The following is a 22,374-nucleotide window of genomic DNA, read 5'->3' as shown; positions in this document are numbered from 1 at the left end:
GAAGGGTAGTTTCAGGTTCTCAGAGGTCTGGTTAAACAAATCATTTATAACTTACTAACTAGCTGTGTTTGCTGCTTGTCTTCCACCAACAACCATGGAAGTAAGCTTAAAAAAAGTAGTCAGTGTATTTTGATCCATTCCAAAATGGACATTTAGTTCAGGAATCTTTCGCTAATTGATGCATTTTGTTAATTTTGAGTAAGTACTGTATTTATGTTTTAAGTTATTATTGAAATATATTCATCAGAATTAAAAAGCAGAACCCAGTATTCATTAATAAGGAAGATTATAGTGTATTAAACAAAAAGAAAGGTTAAAAATAAGTTCGAAATTCACCAAACAAGTACAAAATAATAAGGAAGTTATTTCCAACCTGCAGTGGGAAGAAAAAATGAACAGATAAATAGACCAACCCAAAAAGTTAAATTTATGATTGCATGTACATTAGAGAAATACTTTTAAAAAATCATTTGTTCATTTTTATACACTTTTGACATTAATTGTCATGTATCTCTAAATATATTGCTGTAATGTATAATGATAAATAATATTTCTTCTTCCTTAGTCATGCACGATTTCTTCAGTCACTTTGGTGCTACGAAAATTTTTGCAAAGAAGATGCCAGAAGGTTATGGGCTAGTGTGTCATCGAGCTATTCGCACCATTTGTGAAGTCATAGGAATAAAGGATATTCATGTCAAAGTTGAGGGTTCCACCAAACACATACAGAATTTAACCAAGGCATTCTTCCTAGGTCTTTTAAATCAAGTAAGTAGATCCAATGTTTGTACAGTACAGTAATAGATAGTATTTAAGATGTCCATTTTTCTAGTTCTTATAATATCCGGCAACCTGTAGATACTAGCTTGTTATTATATGCTTTCCTCTGTAAACTAAGTTTCATCATTCAAATTGTTACCATGAAAGGAAGTTTGTGTTCATATGCATTACAGTTCTACCACAGGTTACTGAAGCCTTTATACCAATCTAGTCAGATACAAAATGTAAAATTCATGGTAAACAGCAAAGCACCAGTTAGGCAAACTGTGAGACATTTTCCTGTTTAGGAAGCCCACCTGGACAGGTGACTGTTTTCTAGCTTTCCTTTGTTTGGTGAAGTATATACTTTTTATGTTATTTTCAAAAATATTTCTTTGATTGTCATCCATCAGCAGAATTGGTAGGTCCATCAAGTGCGTATTTGCTAATTATGATAATGTTATGATTTTTTGGACTTGACAGCTATGCATGTTCTGTTACTTCTCATTTTCCTATTGTATTTTGCTTAGGACTAATTATATGGTTCTTAATGGCTTGTTTAATTTGTGACTTAAACTGTTGTATGAATAATTGCTGCAACTGTATCAAACATAAGAGAAATGCCAATTAGCTTTGGTTACTTAGTGTAAAAATTATACTTATTTCAGCTGTACATGCATATAACATCATTCCTTTGTATGGAACTTGGGGTTTCTCATGTAGAAAGACCTTACGCTCTTGACAGTAGGTTGCAGTGTGATGTGGTACTGTCATTTTTCATCACTGCAAGAAAAATGTATTTTTACATGAACAAACATCATTTACTTAGGCAAGTTGCTTGTGTTGCCATGGTTAGCCAAGAGATTATGATGTTCTTGAAAATAACATTGTATTTCATCACCTCCCATTAAGGAGGAAGCCACCTTGACCAGTTGCTGTTGTTAGGGGCCCTAGAGGATGGCAGCTGAGAAGCAGTGTCCAAGTGCTCTGATGACATTAGTCATCAAAGCCTAGGAAGCCCTGCACCTCAGCTGCTGAACTAACAACTGGTAGTAAGGCCTTTTTTTTTTTCCTCTTAGTAACCATTTCAGTAATGGTAATTACTTTAAAATGAACAAAATTCTTGAAAAAAAAATTGGAATAATAAGATCTGGTGATACCTCCCATTTTGGACAAAATAGTGTCCTCATTCATACAGTCTCCTACTGAGTCACTTGTTTTGCAATTTAAAAACAAACAACAGTGAAATGGTGACTCGCGTAAACCCCATTTAAATTTTAGTTATGGGAGGGTCACAATCTTCAACAGTGATCTCTGTGAATTTACAGGAGAAATATTAAGTGTGTGCCCAGTAGAAGTGTGGAAGATATACAAGGTTCCTAAGACATCTATGATTATCCTCACTTTGAGGAACCTGATGTACCCTGCCATGTAAATATTGAAAATTAAAGAATGCCAGTTAAGACATTCAAACTGTAACATTACAATGTTACAGTTGTTGCTGGTATGGATACACCTCATGAATTTGTAAAAATGAAAACATGGTACTTGCTTCCTGCCTGAACGTGGAGATTGCAAACTTAAGGCTAGGTACATCAAGATGATTTGCCAACAGTATAAAATTGAAGAAACAGCCCTCAGCAAATCTATCACCGAACATGTAAGTATTGGACATGCAAACTAAGCAAGGTATAAAGTCATGCAAAGGGAGTGAAAACAAATTACAAGTAGACAGAGCTACTTCATCACTTAGTACTCTCAGGGTAGATGTGCAGTCCTTCAAGAAAAAAAAAATAGGTAACTTAACGAGGCCTGTGTATTACTTCATAGGGCCTTACTGATGCCCCATGTTCTTCAGTCCCTCCCTTCCCTAACAAAAGACTCGACTAAACTCTCGTAGGCAATCTCTTTTCCTGCTCTAGGGGAAGCTTCACCCAGAAGAGAGCTACTCTGTGCGCAAGATATGCAAAAGTTTTCTAACCTTGGTAGCTCACAATTTAAAGATTGCAAAAGAGGAAGACCCTCATCCCTATTAAGTTAAAAAGCCAAAGATTATCACTAACAGACAATATCCAAACTGATATTAGAGAATTCAAGTCACTTGAATTTGATGTCGAGATCTATCGTGCTCCTCAGCATGCACCCACCAATAATACAAAAGTAGAACAATGGTAACAATCCGAAGATCTCAAGATCTCCAATATACAGTACAGCACATCTTTTAGTAGTTCTAAAAACCTAAAAGTCTAAGTGGGAAGACCACACACAGTCTTTCAGAAAATAAATCTTATTTTCTATAATACACTTCCTTGGAATTGTCACGGTATGAGGGCTAAATATGGAGAGGTATAATTACTATTCATGAATACTCCCCCATAATTATATGTCTACAGAATTGTCATCAATAGACAATGATAACACTCCTTGTCTGAGGAAATATTTAAGTTATAAGACTTCCTACAACCAACAAATGGGTTGTCATAGTGGAAGTCTCATTTATGTCTGCCGTGATATCCCCAAAGTACCTCTTACTTAAAGTACTCCTCTGCAGGCAGTGGCTGTACAGACTGATATAAGCAGGAGACCATTGGCTCTCTCTACTTGCCTCCAAATTATAATGTTTCATTTGATGATATGATGGATTAATTTGCCAACTCCATCAATCATTCCTCCTCCTTGGAGATGTGAATGCTAGACTTTCTGTATGGGGTAATATTCCAGCCAACAGGGGCAATCTTATATCACTTAGAGAAAGGAAAGATGTGAGACTCCTTTATACATGGGAGCTCAAACATTTTATTATTCAGACAGGTACACTATTATGTATTGACCTTTTAGTTGTAAGTTCTAATTGCCTTATCGGTTTTAAGTGGAGAACACTAGATTAGTTGCATACAAGTGATCATGTGTCCATTATCATCAACACCAATAAAAGGCCATCTATTCAGAGATCACCATGATGGTTGCTTTAAAAAGCAGACTAGAAGAAATTCCAGGGGTTAAGTTGGATAGAATACATTGCAGATGAATTGCAGAGCAGATGATTGTTGACTTCCTGAATGAAACATTTCATACATCAGGAATTCACTCTACAGTCAACCCCCAGGATTCTTGGGGGATAGGGGCTACAACCCACCCCCCGCAAATAGCTAAAATCTGCAAATACATGACACCCCTCTAAAAATGCTTAAAGCTGCCTATTTTGATAGTTCATACACCAAAAACCCACTCTAAAAATGCTTAATACCTGCCTATTTTAGTTTTATCATGAAAAATGTATTTAGTCATAAAAATATGAATATTTCTCTATGAAAAATTCTGTAAATAGGCAAATTTTCCACAAATAATGTTGATATACATTCCACAGAAAAATCTGTGAATACAGTAGGTGAAACCGCGAATCGAGAACTGCCAATAAAAAAGGCAGAGCACAATTCTGTCACATAATGAAAGCAGCCAGACATAATTCATGGTCAGCCTTCATTTCCTCAGTAAACAGTATAATGCCACCATCTGCTGGAGGAAAGTGAGAAAAATAGAAGGCAAATATATACCATATCCACTTCCTATTTTAAAAGTGAATGGTCAGTACATGACAGTGAGTAATTTCCTATCTGAAGAATTTTTCATTATACAGTATGATGTAAACCTAAAGTTGCACCAGGGCACCAACATAGATATGTAGAAGAACAAAAATTATAATACTTTTCAGCAGGAGGAGAGGAATCTTATAATCCTCCCATGACTGAGAGTGAGTTTGCTTCAGCTCTAGCAACTTGTAATGGTACAGACCCAGCCCCTGATAAAGTTCCATATGCTATGATAAAGCATGCATTTTATATTAAGTATAATTGCCAGAATATGGTGTGATATTCAGTTACCCTACAATTTGAGAATTATCCTTTATCTTAGCTTTTTTAAAAACATGGAAAAAATGAATTTTTAGCAGCAAATTATCAGTCATTAGCACTGACATCTGGTTTATGCATAATCACAGAGGAGATGGCAAATACAGGACTGGTATGGTATCTGGAGAAGAGAAGCACTTTATCACCTGTGCAATGTGGTTTTCATAGAATGCACTCACCAACTGATATTCTGATTCATCTTAAGATTCATCTTAAATATATGAAGCATTTGCATCCAGGCAGCATCATGTGACTATACTCTTTTACCTCGAAAAGGCATATGACATTGCTAGGAGGCATGGTATACTTAAAACTATACATGAATCAGGTTTGAGAGGAGAATTACTTGTTCATCCGGGTATTTTGGTGCACTGATCTTTCCTAGTCATAGTAGGCGATACACAATCTGAAAATGCCAGGAAGAAGGAGTTCCCCTAGGTGGTGTGCTGAATGTGACGTTATTTGCCCTAACCATGAATGTGATATCCCTTGTTGTCTTTTATGACATTTTATCAACACTTTAGATGACCTATCCACACCATTTACTTGAAAATGAAAGTTAATGGCTGAAAGGAAACTTCAACTGGTGGCAAATGAAATTCACAGGTCAGAACTGAATGGTTTTAAATTTTCCTCTGGTAAAATTGTTATAGTGCAATTTTTTCCTATTTGTGGAATACATCCAGACCAGAAATACACCACCAAATTCCATGTGTAGAAGCAACCCAGGTTTTGACCAAAGGATGACATGGACTTCTCATTGGAAAGATCTAAACTTTTGATGTTTAGTTGCCTTAAATATAGTAGAAGTAATAGCCCAAATATCATGAGATGCCGATCACAAAATGCTTTTAAATTTTATATAAAACCCTCATCTTTTCGAAACTGTACTATGGTTTTTAAATACATTCATGAGCCACATCAAGTCGTATAAAGATTTTAGATTATGTACACCATGCTGGAATTCTATAGATTGGCCACAGGTGCTTTTAGAACTTCACCTATTCCAAGCCTTCTAGTACAGGTAGATGCTGGCAAGTTACTTTTAGACCTTCGTCATCATTCTTCCATTGCACAATGTTGGTACAGATTACAAATACAAAGCGCCCAAATTCTTTTGCCTTTCAACTGCTAACAGCAAAAAGTATTTTATTTACTATGAGTCACACCCTAGATCTACACAATCCTATGGATATATGGTAAAACAGATTGTGGATAATCTTCATATTGCCAGGAATGAGTGGCTTCCATTCAAAGTACAGTGGACCCTGCCTATTCACTGTTCCGGATTTGCGGCTTCACCTGTTTGCAGATTTTTCTGTGGAATGTACATACAGTAGAGATTATTCATGGACAGTTCGCCTGTTCACAGCATTTTTCATAGAGAAAAGAGAAATATTCACTAATTACTGTATTTTCATATTTTCATGACTAAATGCATTGTTTGTAATAAAACTATTAAAATACTCCAGCATAAGCATTTTTAGAGGGGTTTTTGGTGTTTGAACTATCAAAATAGGGGTGTCAAGTATTCGTGGATTTTAGCTATTCATTGTGGTACGCATCCCCCACGAATACCGTGGGTCGATTGTAAGATCCACCCTACCACGGAAGTTTCCTGAAATAACATTTTGCCATACTTTATTGGCACTAAAAAGAGTATGACAGAGGTGGGAGCTTGCTCAATTTCTATGGAACATGTTGAAGAACATAAAACTCAGCTTTTATTGACTCAAGTTTTTTTTACAATGTGTAAGTGCTTTTAACTTTACTAATTCATTGGTTTGTTAAAATTAGAGTGGCTTTACCTAATGAATTGCAGAGGAATGCACATTTAAGAGTGTCTGGTAATGTAGAGGCTGACAAACTAGTAAAAGAAGTTGTAGTTCCTTTGTATGAGAGGTGGGATCTTGCTCGATTTCTGTGGATCATGTTGAAGAACATAGAAACTCAGCTTTTAGTGACTCAAAAAGTTTTTTATACAGTGTGTAAGTGCTTTTAGCTTTACTAATTCATTGGTTTGTTAAAATTAAAGAGTGGCTTTACCTAATGAATTGCAGAGGAATGCACATTTAGGAGTGTCTGGTAATGTAGAGGCTGACAAATTAGTAAAAGAAGCTGTAGTTCCTTTGCATCCAAGGAATTATAAACTTCTGTGTAATGACTTCTTACCAAGTGTCAGATCACTCGTTAGGAATATATGATATGAAAGTTGGAATACAGTTGGGAAAAACAAAATGTAAGCAATTATGAACACTATGCTTCCTTAATTGTGTATAGGAATGCCCAGAAGATGGGAAATTGCACTCTGCTATAAAGAAAGGGTATACCTGCCTCACTCAAGTTTGTGGTAGTAAATGGAAATATACCATACTGTGATGACTGCCTAGTCCCTTTTAACAGTCACCATATGCCAATTGAATACTCCAGTCTTAGGGATGGTAGAAGTAGCCTTCTCTATGAGATCCAAGACAAGAATGGTTGGTACATTCTAGCCAAAGTCCTCAGGAATGAATTTATTTACGATGCCAGTGGCATTTTTAAATTTGTATCAGAAGCAGGTCTTCTGTAAAAACTGTGTACATAATTTTTTCATAAAAAACTACTAATGAAATGAGAAGATTATATGTAATAACTCTATTTCCAGTAAATGATATAAATGTCAATGACCTTTGTTGTGACAATGCCAGAGAACCATAAATCAATCAGTCATGCTATTGGTTGTTCCAGGAAGCAAATTTTTTAGAGGCATGGTCCCATACTGGCTTAGACAAGTTATCCTTAGGTCCTAGAGCAATATGATAATGGTGAAGCCTCACAGGTAAACATCTCATCTTTGAAATCAGAACACTCCATACATCTTTTAATTTTAAATGTAACCTTGAAACCTTGACATGAATGCAGTTATAATAGCAATCATCTTTAGATGCCAATCAACTCTTGATAATTTTTATCTGAGGGAGGATATATACTTATCAGAACCAGTGGCAACAGGAGGCAAGTATTAACTCTAGAGTTGGGAACTTTGGGAGATCATCATCCTTTTCATCGTAATCCTTGCCTATCATCTCCCATTGATAGCATTTACTGTATTAATAACGTAGACTCCCAGGGTTACTTGCCACCACATTTACTTTGGACAAAGAATGTGCATGATTGAAAATGCTTAATTTAATGCCATGCTCACATACAATTACTTGCCCCTATCAGGACTTTGGGTTCCTTGTGTTCAACATCTGGAACAGCTCTTCATGGATCCTACAGGTTACTTCTGCCAATTTTGGAGATTCAGCAGCTCATACCATCCAACTGAAATGGCAGTTTGGGTTACATATGTAGAGAATTGGTATATGGGGAAAGAAATCTAACTTTTCAAAACCAAATTTGATTTTTTTCATGCAGACACATCTCCCATATAACAAGTGCCTTCTTCTCAACCCCACTGACCTTACAACTAATTGCCAAGATTACACGAAAAAGGAGTTTGTTACCTACTGCAGACCTGATGATCCAGTTGGCACTTTGGTAATACTACTACTGTTATCTGTTTGGCAAAAGATGGCAAGGCTTTGGACATTTGAAGACAATGACAGTGCAAAAGATGGCAATGCTTGGGACATTTGAAGACAATGAAAGCCATTATATGACTGATGGTTTTGTATGAAAAAATAAATTTTGCTTCTAAAACAATAAATATTCAGTTAGGTATATGTTTGACATTAAAACATTGAAATCATAATAATAATTGTATTGAAATCATAATAATAATTGTATTGCAAATTCTAATGTTTTGTGATACAAGAGCATTTTGAAAATGTGTGTATGATCCTTTATTTTATTTCTTTTAATAATATACTTTATAGGTCTGTATCCAGCAATAGAACTTTGGAGACATATATACAGTACCTGCATTGCATATTTCTAGAATTAATTTATTTGGTACTGTATGTATAAAAGCAATGGTAAAGGAAAGAAAAGGAGGCTTTTGTATTAATTACCAGATTGTAGGCAGGTACAGTGACCCATGATTAGGCATAGAAAATGTATATATGCAGTACCATTATGCTTAAAAAATCACAGTAGATGCACATGACTTCAGTGTATAAGTGAATCCCACAGGAAAATAACAGGCAGAAGTTCAGTACCAAGCGCTTTCACGTTTATTAACGCATCGTCAGGGCACGAATGAGACACAGATATAAAGGTTACAAAGTAAACAAAAAGAACAAGAATACCAGATGGTCAGTTGTCAAAGGGTAATAAACAAAGATAATCCAGGATAATCCGGGATCGAGCTGTCACAAACTGAACCCAAGACCAAACAAAATACTAAAGTTTAGGCTTACAAAATCCAAAAACATATATAACCTTGAAAACCAGATGGTTAATTGCCAGGGGGTAAAAAACAAAAGGTTAATCCACGGAAAATCCGGGATCACACGGTCACAAACTAATCCAAATATATACTTAACCATAAGGCAAACGGAAGCTTAACCATTCACATTGCAGAAACGTATAAAAATGAATATTAATTTTGCATATATTTATCAACTTTTTTAATTATGAAGGCATCAAGTTTAAACAAACCAAGACTTAAATTTAGAACACTTTCATTATTTGAGTAAATAAAACAAGATTCGATGATATTCCTTTTAACTGTGTCATTGCACGGGACTAAAGGTCTTGCTTTACTCCAGTTAATAGGATGATCTAAATCTCTCATATGTATGAATAATGCATTCGATATTTGGCCAGTTCTCACAGAATATTGGTGTAGTTTGATTCGTTGTGAAAGTGATTTTCCAGTTAATATATTTTATCACATTTTTTACAAGGAATTTCATAGATGCAGCCAGAAACATCTTTAGGAGAATTTTTTATCACTAAACTCTTAACATTAAAATTACTGAAAACAACATTTATGTTGAAAAGCTCTAAAATCCTAGGAATTTGTAAAAACCTTTCATCATACGATAATTTGAGAATATTATGCTTGCTGAATTCAAGTAGCATGGAAAAGAGGCAGGAAAACATTTTATTTAACTAATAACAAAGTTCCTTGGATATTTAAGTTTCAAAGCAATACCATAAATAGTTTTGATCTCAGCATCAATGAACTGCGGGCTACAAACACGTAAAGCCCTTAAGAACATTCCAGAAAAGACAGAGAATTTAACATTTTGATGGTGATTGGAATAATAATGAACAAAAGAGGCAATGTTGGTTGATTTTCGAAAGACTGAAAAGGTGAAATTTCTATCATGTCTATGGACAGTTACATCAAGAAAATTCAAATTACAATTTCTTTCTTCCTCCACGGTAAATTTTATAGAAGGGACTAAATTATTTAGCGTAAGAAATCCTGGATTATCCTGGATTATCTTTGTGTTTATCAACGCTTTGGAGGGCTGTGACAGTCTTCCTGTCCTTGGGAAACTTCTTCCCCCCAAGAGGTTTCATTTTAGGCTGGTTCTGAACAAAACAGCAATAGTGCGCTGCGTAAACAAGTGGTTTTGGACTCGAGTTGCTTCATTCAGGTTATAGTTCATTCTTCTCCATAACAAACAGACACAAGTGCCTCTGTCTACCACCCTTCTCGTAGGGGTCCAAAAGGTCACTCCTTTTTCCCTATCCAGGGCCTCCCCCCTGGTGTCGGAATAGTCCTTAGACGGAGCGTCATTCAGGTAGTCTTGTGACCTTTTCCTGGACCTGGAAGTAGGTCTGTTTGCAACCCAATTCAGCCACAAACTATCAAGCTGTCACGTCTGGTATAAACTCAGCCTGCGCCAGCCCCTCAAGCTCTGATGTCCTGGCTTTGTGGTCTTGTGAATCTTACAGTTTAGGGGAAACTGATATTGGTCCTGTTATTACTGTTTTCCTGAAATCAGTTAAGGATCCTACTCTACTGCAGTATGGTTCTGCAGTTAAGTAACTAGCACTCTTCACATAGTTTTGGCTACAGTAATGATGCGCCGCATTGGCCCTCGAGGAAAGTGTTTTGTTGGAACCAGACTCACAGGCTCTTAACTTTCATCCCTAAGGTCTGTGTTCGTCTAAGAACAGTACTCCGTCCACATTCGGTTTCCTGCTCTTTGAGTAATGTATCGGAGTTAGCTTCGTAACCAACAATCATCTTGTTCTTACCTTTCCTTGTTGGGGAAGACCCAAAATTTTTTAATCAGCTTAGCTTCTAGTGTTAGTTTTCCTGTACTGTCTGCCCTGTCTGGCAGAACCAATCATTTTGGTTTCCCCTCATCAGGTAGTGTTGCGAATTCCTCACCCTAACTTTCTATCTACAATTGAAGGTCCTCATTTTCAGTGGTCACCTTGGAAAGTACTCCCCTTTTACAAGGTCTGTTTCTGTGCCCAGTTTTCTCCTTACAGGCTTTTTAGACAGGACCTGTAATTTTGTCAGGTCCTCTCTTTAAAAAAAAAAAAAAAGGGTGTTACTGTCATTGTGTCTGCTATTAGGCAGAAAGTATTTTCTTAATACAAGCCTATTCAGGTTCAATTCTAAACTCATGATCTTAGACAGTGACCACTTACATTATTTTCATTACAAGAATTTAGAGGACCTTATTAATGTTCAGGGTAAAATTCTCCTAGTTTTCAACGTTTCTATTTAAGTCTTTAATAGCATAAGAATGATGTTTATTTCTCTGTTAGTATTTCACCGGCTGACACGGGACCCCGATCCAGAAAAAGGATTTTGACAAAGGAAAATCTATTTCTGGAGAGGCCCGTCACCCGGTGACCCACCCCTGTTTTTCATTCTCTCCCTCCCATGGTAAACATCATTCTAGTGGGGTGGGTGCTAACATGGAATGCGACTAGTGTTGCCTTGTATACAGTCCGCGAGTAGTGCATGGGCTTGTATCGGCACCTCTCTCGTTGGGACTTTTTGACATTGGGAATCTCTATAGGATAAGGTTCCGTGTTTTGTAGTTCACCCTTTTCCATACACGACTCCATCTAGTGGAGCTCGCTCTGGGGGTAGTAACTCCAGCATTTCATTTAGCTTTCTCTGGTATCTAGCACGGAATTACCTAGAAATAAGTGCTGAATGGACTTTTTCACCGGGTGACACAGGCCCCTCTCCAGAAATAGATTTTTCCTTTGTCAAAATCCTTTTTATATCTGTCTCTCATTCGTGCCCCGACGATACGTTAATAAACATGAAAGCACCGGGTACTGAACTTCTGCCCGTCATTTTCCAGTGGGAATTGCTTATGCAGTACCATAGTTCTGCTGTGAATGAAAGAATCTGGCTCCCTCTTATATCTCTCTTAGATATAATACTTTGAATTTGTTTCAGCATGTAAATGTTTAGGTAATTGGTTTCCAAAATCTGTTTAACCAGAGAGTTTGCCTGAAAAAAAAAATTTAGATACAGCAGTATACCAAAGGACTGTGAAGGAGAAATTCATCCTAGGTATTTATATGATTAAGGCAACTAGCCTCATGGGAACAAATTAATTTATCTTGCAATATTTATTGTGCAGTGCTTCCAGGGAGTGATAATTGTGTCTGTTAGGTACTTAAAACCTTTCTACTAACATTCGATTTTGCTCTCACACTTTTCAGAAATAGGTAGCTGTCCTATTTGCTCTATAACAACTCTTGAAATGACATGTTCAGTAACACTGTCCCATAAGGCCATATATAATTTTTTTTCAGCCTTTGAAATTGTATAGCAGTGATTGAATTATTCTTCATGATATTCAGTAACACTGTCCCAGAAGGCCATATACCATTTTTTTTTCAGCCTTTGAAAATGTAGCATTAATTGAATTAATCTTCATGATATTCATTGCAGAAAACTTATCAAGAAATTGCAGATGACAAACAGCTACATTTAGTCGAGTTTCGGGAAGAAAATCTTAATTTCCCCAAGGTAGTTGCTTCTCCACAGACTGATGTCAGAACATTCACCCAAATACCAAAAGATGAAGAATTGAACTTTGATTTGGTAAGTTCATATGTTTTTATAATTTGAGCTTTTGGTTATAGTAGTGAAGTTCCAACTGAAATTAAACAATCTTGTAGGCATGTGCATGTTACCAAAGGCAATAAAATACTGCTCAAAAAAAAGTGTCCTTAAGGTCTTGCTCAATCAGACTCAAACTGCCTGACAAGGTCATACTGTCTTGCAATTTTCTTGAGCTTTTTCATTCAAACCTTTGCTTAATCTTGTGAGCAACTACAAAATAAAGATTTTAGTAATGTACCAGTTTTTTGTTTTGTCTGTAGGTATAGGTATACAAGTATTCTGCTCTGAATGTCTTCAAAATGAATAACAAAAAATATAGAAAAGTAGGAGAATGGAAAAAAAGAATAGATAAAACATCAAGCTTACAGATATGCAATGAGGCAAACCAGACAAAATACTATAAATATAGGAGGACTAGGATTAGGACTTGGGTATGGCCTAAGGCTTTAGAAGAGCTCACTTTCACAGTTTATTTTAACAGAAAAAAATTTGCTTTTCAGTACATAATGGGTGGAAAAATGGAACTGAAGAAAAAGAAATATCCCCCTTTTTACACAAGATTGTATGGATGGGAAATTCACAAGAAGAAATATGCTAAGTACAGGAATCAGGAAAAGGTTTGTATATGCCATGTTATTTATATTGATTCTGTTTTACAAATTATATGATTTTCTAGATTTTAGCTTTGTACTTTATTTCGTAACTATGTTAGGCTGCAGGTGTAACATTATCTGTTAGGAGTATTTCTTAAGTATGTTAAGTTGCAGGTGTAACATTATCTGTTAGGAGTTTTTACATTAATTACTAAACTTAGATAATGAAAAGTCAAATGATCTGTGGAAAGATGGTAATGTGTGTTATCAGTTTACACACTACTCCAAACTGGAAAACCAGAAAAACCAATAGTATGTTTTGTCACAGGGGAAAATCTGTTTTTGGCAGCTGCTGTGAGTCATCAAAGCAGTTACCCTTATAGTCCCACCAGGGGCTCCATAAAACAGACCAAAGATTCTCTCATGGTTGGTTTTGTCAAGAATAGTCCCTGTTGATAGGATATAAACTGACTTAAGACAGGAGGGCTCTTTCCCCTGCTTACAGCATTAACATGGTCTTTCCTGTCACCCTTCTCATGCTAATGTGGCAACAGCTTGCATGCCAGCCAAGTTCACCACAACATGCCAGGTCTGAAAGTAAACATCCTCCACAAATTCCCATGCCTTTTTGTTAGGGTAAGTGAGTGAGTTTGAGGACTCACAGTAGTTACCAAAAATAAGGGTTTCTTATATCAAAACCTATTTTTTGAAAGCATAACTACTGTTTGTCCTCAAAGGAACATAAATACATTGACAGTCGACAAAATGGCCTAGTTCCCTAATTAAGGATTCCCAGTGACCCAGAGACTGGTTGACAGTATAAAGTCTTGTATGTGATTGTATTTAAGATTTCCATTTGTAATTAAAAATGCAAAATGGGAAAAGAACCAATGTATGTCTTTCGTGTATGTCTGTAGGGTGGCTTACTTAGATATGTTGGGGTGGTATGCAGGATAACTGCTTCATCCCAGCAATTAGCTTAGTGTGAAAAAGGACATGCTGGGAAGATAGGCACCTGGGGTGACCTGACCAAATATAAATAGAGAGTTCCATCAGAAGAATGGGGAATTTCCTCTTATCATTTCTTGGCCAGGAGTGATGAGCCAAGGAACAACAGCAAAGGATGGCCTGTGATGTGGGTGATAAAATGTCCATCTAAAAGAGCAGAGTTCTTGACACCTGGGCAGTCAAGCAGTGTACCCTCGGGAGCAGATGGGTTGATGTTGTATTGGAACAGTGAACTGAGGAAAAAATAGAAGCTGAAGACTAGGGAATAGTAGAGCTAAAGATTAGTATTGAAATACTAGTGTTTTTGCCAAACTCAGAACAAGGGCTGTTCCAGCTCAGCCTTGTATGCTGTCACTGTTAGTAGCAAGCTGTGTATCCAAAAACAGTTGGACCAGAAAAATTTAAGAACCATTTTGGATCGTAATTTAGAAAATCCATATGTGAAGGTCAGAGCTCAGAGAAAGAGAAGTGTAGATGACTTTCTCTTAATTTCAGGTATAGAACAACTAATGGCAGTGAAATTTATATTCTCACCTGTTGTTTTAATGGAATGAATCAATGATTGTCTGGCCAGTTTAGGGCCATTAGATAATCAGTTCCATAGAAGGGTAAGAGACTGTTCAACACCTTGAAAATCTTGGACATGAGGGAATACACAGATTTCCCTCCGGTAAGAATTTATCTTTTGCTCCTGCCTGAATATCCAGGTTTGGAGACACATACACAGGAAGTTGATGTTCTCTTTAATAGCTAAACAGGTCCGCTTACATATGTGGAAGCAGGTTGGCAATCACTTGGAAAGATTTTTTTATCCAACACCACTTTATGGAAAGGACCGTCTTCCTTGACCAGGAGTATTTTGTCGTATTGAGTGAGCTTGTCAGATGGATTGATGACCAAGTAACGCTTCCTTGCTGAAGCCATCCATAGGATAGACTGTATGATTGTATTAAAAGGAGCTGCACTTCCTAATACATATCTGCTTAACATTGTCAAGGCTCGACAAGATGTGGGTCCTCTTTGGAAGACTCCATGATCCTCATGTGGAAGGGAATTAGTTCAGAGTTGTTGTTGAATAGACTAAGGTTGGTAATCAGTTTTTATCTTCCTGAAAGCTTAGGGATAAGGAGGAGTGGACTGAAAACCCCAGTGACTCCAGGAAAGTTTGCTTGAAAGCATTCTTATGTTGCATAGAGGACATTTTGTCATGAAAGACTTTCTTGGGATTGGGATTGGAAGGGTAGTAGCAGTTGATGGAAATAAGACAATTGGTGGAGGTCTTGCTTCAAGAAATGGAAGACATCAACAGAAATTTAGCGCTGCTAGAACCTTGAACCCTTGCGTCTGTTTCAGTTGACTTCCAGGTCTTCCAGTGAACCTTGATACAGCCCCTGAGTGGGAAAAGGGACTAGGGCAACATAGAGACTTCAACTGAAACTACCTGACTTAGGAGGCTTGAAGGAAGACTTTACCCAACCTCAGGCACAAAAGTACAACCTGGAAGTACAAAGCTGTGAATCTGCCCGATGATGTTGGTTTGCAAAGGCACAAGTTTTCTGTAAGGCAAAGGATGTTGACCTTGGGAAAAGGCATTGTTGATATGAAGCCCTTGTTTGATCCCCAGTCTGAGAGGATGAAGAGTACAAGGATATTGTGGCACCAGTGTTAATAATGAAAGCCTGAGTTATGATGAATGTTAATTAACCCCACAATAACTAAACCAACCCCTCTGGAAAGAGATCAAGGCCACAAGGCATGAGAATTGCCAAGATTGCAGCCCTGCCAGAGACTGACTCATAAGAGGCCACATTCCTCATTTTCAGCCATGCATCAAGCATTGACACTCAGCCTAAGGAGAGAACAAGCCAGTGAACCTTAACCATATCCTCAGTAGAGGAAGGCTCATAAGACACCACGGACATACGACAGTCATAACCAGAACTAGACCATCTGCGTCATCATGTTCTTATACAGGTAATCTGAAAACTTGGTTAACCCTCTAACGCCGAGCCTCTATTTACAAAAACGTCTCCCGTATGCCGGCGGCGTTCGTGAGTTAGCGCTCGAAGCGGAAAAATTTTTTTTCAAAAATCACAGCACGCTTAGTTTTTAAGATTAAGAGTTCATTTTGGCTCCTTTTTTGTCATTGCCTGAAGTTTAGTATGCAACCATCAGAAATGAAAAAAAATATCATTATCATATATAAATATTGAAATATATGACAGCGCAAAAAACATTTTCATATATAATTTTATACAAATCGTGCTGTGAGCAAAACGGTTAAAGCTAACGGGTTATTTTTTTTTCTTTTTATTGTACACTAAATTGCGATGATTTTGGTACATAAAAAATTGTAAAACGATCAAAGCAACACAGAAAATATTATCACAAAATGATGCATGAATTCATAACGCCGGGACGTAAAAATGTTTTTTTCAAAAATTCACCATAAATCGAAATATTGTGCTAGAGACTTCCCGTTTGTTGAAAAATGAAGGTAATTGATTGAATATTACTAGACTGTAAGTGTTTTAGCTTACAATTGCAGTTTTCGACCATTTCGTCGAAAGTTAAAGTTGACCGAAAGTCGAATTTTTCTATTTATCGTGATTTATATGAAAATATTTCAAAACTGATAAAAGCTACAACCATGAGTTATTTTCTGTTGTATTCTACATGAAATTGCGCATATTTTCATATATAAAAGTTTATGTAACGACTAATATAAAACGGTGCAAACATTACGACAACGTGACGAATGAATTTCTGAGATGTTCGGCTGAGTTACCGCGCGGACGTAATGAAAATGTTTTTTTAAAAAATTCACCATAAACGAAATATTGTGCTAGAGACTTCCAATTTATTGCAAAATGAAGGTAAGTGAATGAATATTACTAGAATGTAAGAGTTTTAGCTTATAATTGCGTTTTTCGATCATTTCGGTCGAGTTAAAGTTGACCGAAGGTTGACATTTTGGCAGTTATCGTGATTTATATGAAAATATTTCCAAACTGATAAAAGCTACAACCATGGGTTGTATTTTGCTGTATTTTACATGAAATTGCGCACATTTTCATATATAAAACTTTATGTAACGGCTAATATAAAACAGTGCAAAAATTATGACAAAATGACGAAAAAATTTCTGAAATTTTCAGCCGAGTTACTGCGCGGATGTAAGGAAAAAGTTTTTTCAAAAATTCACCATAAATCGAAATATTGTGCTAGAGACTTCCAACTTGTTGCAAAATAAAGGTAAAGGATTGAATATTACTAGAATGTAAGAGTTTTAGCTTACAATTGCGTTTTTCGACCATTTCGGTCGAGTCAAAGTTGACCGAAGGTTGAAATTTTTTGTAGTTGACGTGCACGTGCGTCCACTCGCACCCAACAGACAATTTTAGTCGACGTATGATACGTCCAGTCGGCGTTTAAGGGTTAAGGGTACAGCATTTCAAAAATCATGGTGGAAGGGCTGTTGCCAAAAAAGAATAACTGTCACAGATTCAGTCATAGGTACTTATTTGGTATATCTGAAAGATGTTGCAGGATATCAATGAATGATGCCCTGTCTTGCAAAGCATGCCCCTCCTGTGGCGAGGGCTCTCTTCTCCAGGGTCCACAATGATGCACATAGATGGATAGAATTGAGCCTACTTAATTGGAGGGGAATCCTAACAGGAGGCCATGCCTGAAGGCCTGGATAGGGAGATTGTTCAGTGGAATCAACAAGAACAGAACCTGCAGCAGGTATATCCTTCTTAAGGGAAGGTGGCAAGGACTTGCTGGAAGAGGCTGAAGAGGACACCTCAGGGTATCTATGCAACTCTTAGTCTCAAGCAGCAACAAGGAGCTAGAAGAAAGATGAGCTAAGGATGACTGGACGATTTGGTCTTGCTGGAAGAGAGGCAGGGGAATGCCAGAGAATTTTGAGTGGTGGCTGAATGTCAAATAAACATATTCAAGAGAGACCAAAAAGGCCCTGATGTGTCGAGTTGACTAAAACCTCAGGCATTGCTGGAACATCCGAGGCAGGAAGCAGTAAGAGTGACATGGGTTGCAGGTGGAGACACCTAGAGGTAAGCTGGAACAAAAGAGGCCAGAAAGGTGTAGGGGAGATGCTCTCAAAAGGATGTCAGAGACCACCCCCCCCCCAAAAAAAAAGGGGAAACAGGCTAAGGCAAAATGGGAAATGGATGCAGGAATATATAGCAGGACTCAAAGCCATGGGATCAGGCCTGTATGGAAGGAAGGCTGGGACAGGTGGTGGGATGGGAACTGTATATGACACCCTCCTCACATTCGCTGAATGTAAGGGGTTAAGTAGAATCACAGAAAGTGAGCAGCTAAAGTCATTGTGCCATCCTGGTACTAAGGAGTATTTAAATTCACGAGCATACTCTCAGGCAGAGGCATAGGAATGCTGTTGCTACTCCAGAACATTGATTAGGTGGGTCCAGGAAGACAAATGTGTGGGCCAGTGGAAAGTACCTCAAAACCCACAGGCTCACCACCAAACAGGGACCCCGCAAGATCTGGAAAGGAGCAAGGTAATAAGACAGCAAGAGATTGGGCCACCATGCTCTGGGAAGGAATGTTAAGAATTAACATCAGACACCAGTGAAACATCAGGAGTGTTCAAGGAAGACTGGAGCAAACTTTCTGGCAGAGGAAAACATGCAGGCAAGAAGTCATCCAGTGATCAAACAGTTGTAAATGGAAGAAAATCTGTTACGAGTACACTAAGGCCCAACAGGAGCTGGAGGAGGAATAGAACAAGAGATTCCATCAGAATGTACACACCAAGGTCCCTTGCTGCCATAATGGGATTCCCAAACAAGAAATGATGTCTCTTGTACAAGTTATCTGAGCAAAGTACAAGCAATCTGCACATATTTTACAGGTCAGAGAAGGTGAACACTTCTCATTCCAGTACACTCAGGCATAATGAAAATGGGAATGTAAATGCCAAATAAAAAAAATGTGCATAATTAGTATATAAGGTAAGCTGAAATAGAGATGCTGAGGGGGCCAAAACTTCAGCAAGCAAAAGAAAAAAAAAAAAAAGCACCCTGACAAAACAGTACATTAACACCATGAACACCCAAAATACAACCCTGTTAAAACCCAGTCTGGTATGAAGTAAAAGTAGTCATGTTAACACCCAGTTTGATGTGAAATAAAAAGGAAGAAAGACCTTATAAAACACAGGGGTAATTGCAGCGATAGTAAGCAATGGCAACACAGTAAACAAGACCATCAGAGTGATAAGCTGTCAGTCAGGCTGACTAGTTCGTACATGTTATGGAAGTGGCGAGGCAAGTAGATGTTCCCCATCCTTGTTAGTAATAGTATATAAAAGCAGTACAGGTATGAATGGCTGAAGATATTTCAGCTTGTTTGAGGACCAGACAACATACCTCATACATATGCATAGTTTAGATGCTAGCAGTGCACCATTATGAGCTCAATGCAGCAGGTTTGATTGAGTGCATTTTGGTATTGCTGCTCCCAGTTTATAAGTAGATGAAGAAACTACAGCCTTCCCCTAAAATTTCATACCTAGATTTTGGGTATAGAGGTCGAGCTGTTTATAAGAAATTGTTTCATTTTTATTTTTGAATGTGTATGCATAGTATGTGCTTGTCTGCATAACTTTTTAGTTGACTTATTTTTTAATTAAAATTCATTCTTATATTTATTGCTTTGACAGTGCAGAATGGCCTCTTAGCCTTATGTTGGGCCATATGGCCCAAATTTCATTCATACATTCAATATCAAAATAAAATAGTCTGCCCAAGGATTCTGACAGAACATGGGTGCTAACTGATCACATTTTTCAGAAATTTAAATATTGTTATTGTGATTTTCTGATTGTAAAGAAAGTATTTATTAATTGCTTTTCTGATTGTAAAGAAAGTATTTATTAATTGCTTAAGAGGGGAGATTGTAAAAACATCAATTGAAAACCCAGATTTGAATACTAGTCAGGCAGCATCTGTCCAACCTTGACAGGTTCCAGATCAGACGACAGTCCTGTCACACTATTTCCTCACTGTGCTTTCATTCATTATGGTTGCCATAGTTATTTGAGTTATGTTTTGAAATGTAAATCTTGTGTTCTTAGTATTGGAGGCCATTTAAAACTTTGTGGTATGAGACTTTCAATTTTAGGTGTTTTTTCCTGACCTACAATTATTTATTGTAGCATTTAAAGTTATAGATTGCTTCTAAACTTGTGGCTTTGTTTTCCAGGTTAGAGAGCAATTAATTCTGGAATATGGCGATATTCGTAGTTTTTATGCAGATCAATACCCAGAGTGCAAAGGAGGTTTTGTCAAAAAGGAGGTTGAAGAATAAATTTCTCAAATACCTTCACAGCAAAAAATATAAGCCATTACATCAGTTTTCTTTCCAAGGCTTCAGTGCCAATGTGTCATTCAGAATACATTGCTCCAGGGTTTGTACTTTTGTTTAAATAGAAAAGCATTTTTGGTTAAATAGAAAAAGCATATGTGTTGAAAAAAGTACAAGTTGATTTCAGACATAGCATGCTTCAAAGATTAGCATTGTGAATTATTTATTGAAGCATTGTGAATTATTTATGTTTTATGCACAGCCTTCAGAAAGATTTGTCTGGATGAACTACTGTATAAACGGATGTGTTTTGTACATAAAACCCATAATAAAATTTTGTAAATAACCAGTGTTATTTGTTCATCGAGTACAGATGACTTAATGATTTCCTCAAGAGCAACTAGTTTGTCGAGAATATTGTAATACCTATGGTCCCCATTAATTGCTGAAGTGCTCTCTATAAATGAAATTTTAATTTAAACAAAATCATATGAGAAACAAAAAGAAGTTGTATTATGAAAAATAGCATTACTGTATCATTTTTAACAAACGTAGGAAGGTTACTAGAATTTCCTTCTGTTGTATCTTTACAACCCAAGAATAGCATAAAATAAATTTAGATCTATGACTCCTTAAGACAAGGAAAGCAAGTATCAGACAAGAAGCTTCTCTTTAACCCTTCAATAATGATTTTAATCCTTACCACACTTAATCATAATGATTCTGTTCCTTGAAATTTCTAGTGATGATGGTAATTAAAAATGAAGGCACTGAATCTATATTAAAACAGGAATAAAGGATAAAATCTGCCCTAAAAATAAAATATTTGAGACTAAGTTAGTGCAAAACGAGATTAGTCTCATGATTCATGAATGGAAAAGTGCCCATTGACCATGATTAAACTTCGGTATTTTTTAAATATTAAACAAATATGAAGTGAAGCCAACGCAAAAATACTCAGAGTCTCAAATACAAAAAAGAACTGATGAGAACATACAGTACTCTGTCTACCTAAAGTATGTAGTCAAGAAATAGCTTTTTAAAATAGGTGAACATAAAAGTTTAATTCTTGATCAATCTCTGAAGAATGAAATCATGTTAAGATAATGTGCAAATAATGTCAAATGTTTTATGAAAATGAGTACTGGACAACACTGTATCAAACTAGTTTGGTAAAGACTAGATAAGAATGTCAGATTGGTATGTTAAATTCCTTTAAGTTGGAAACTTATGACCATTATATTTATTAACACATCATCTGCTTCAGTTACTGCATTTTTTATAATTTATAAATATTACATTTATAATAATTAGATTTGTTATTTTTTGGTCTTGAAAGTTTTGATGAATATATGGTAAACCTGGTTCAGTACATAAGAATTGTATATGTCAATTTCTTTGGTAGCTATAGATGATTAATGAAGACAATACATTCATATAATTCATACTATCTGAAATTTAGTGGAAAAAGATTTACAGACACTGAAGCAAACATAATAACAGTTGATACATGTTTGGGTTTCACCACTCATTGTTTTAAAGCTACAGAAATATAACAACTGCAAACAATATAGTAGCACTAAAAAATTCGGGAATTGCAAAATTTGACAGATCAGTAAACTTATGAATTTAAAATGCTGTATGATTCCACTTGGAATAAAAAATTTGGCTGGGTGAAACTTCCACAAGAATCTAATTGGAACCTTGTTTGAATTAATTAAATTCAAGAAACTCAAAATAAGACTGTAGGTGTATGTTA

The 22,374-nt window shown here is 36.6% G+C and overlaps 1 protein-coding gene across 1 annotated transcript in view; it reads left to right on the top strand.

Annotated features, from left to right (window-relative positions):
* The window catches only part of LOC136850265 (small ribosomal subunit protein uS5m), an 81,866-nt gene extending 60,905 nt beyond the window's left edge, over positions 1–20,961 (top strand). Inside the window, exons 6-9 of the mRNA XM_067123943.1 lie at positions 566–768; positions 12,484–12,636; positions 13,158–13,274; positions 20,514–20,961. Of these exons, the coding sequence (XP_066980044.1) occupies positions 566–768; positions 12,484–12,636; positions 13,158–13,274; positions 20,514–20,618 (578 nt within the window). The 3' untranslated portion in view covers positions 20,619–20,961. The remainder of the gene's footprint in view (positions 1–565; positions 769–12,483; positions 12,637–13,157; positions 13,275–20,513) is intronic.
* Positions 20,962–22,374: the final 1,413 nt, after the last annotated feature.

Source organism: Macrobrachium rosenbergii, chromosome 21, assembly GCF_040412425.1.
Source record: "Macrobrachium rosenbergii isolate ZJJX-2024 chromosome 21, ASM4041242v1, whole genome shotgun sequence".
NCBI lineage: Eukaryota > Metazoa > Arthropoda > Malacostraca > Decapoda > Palaemonidae > Macrobrachium > Macrobrachium rosenbergii.
Note: the sequence above shows the minus strand (reverse complement) of the source record. Positions and strands in the feature narration are given on the sequence as shown.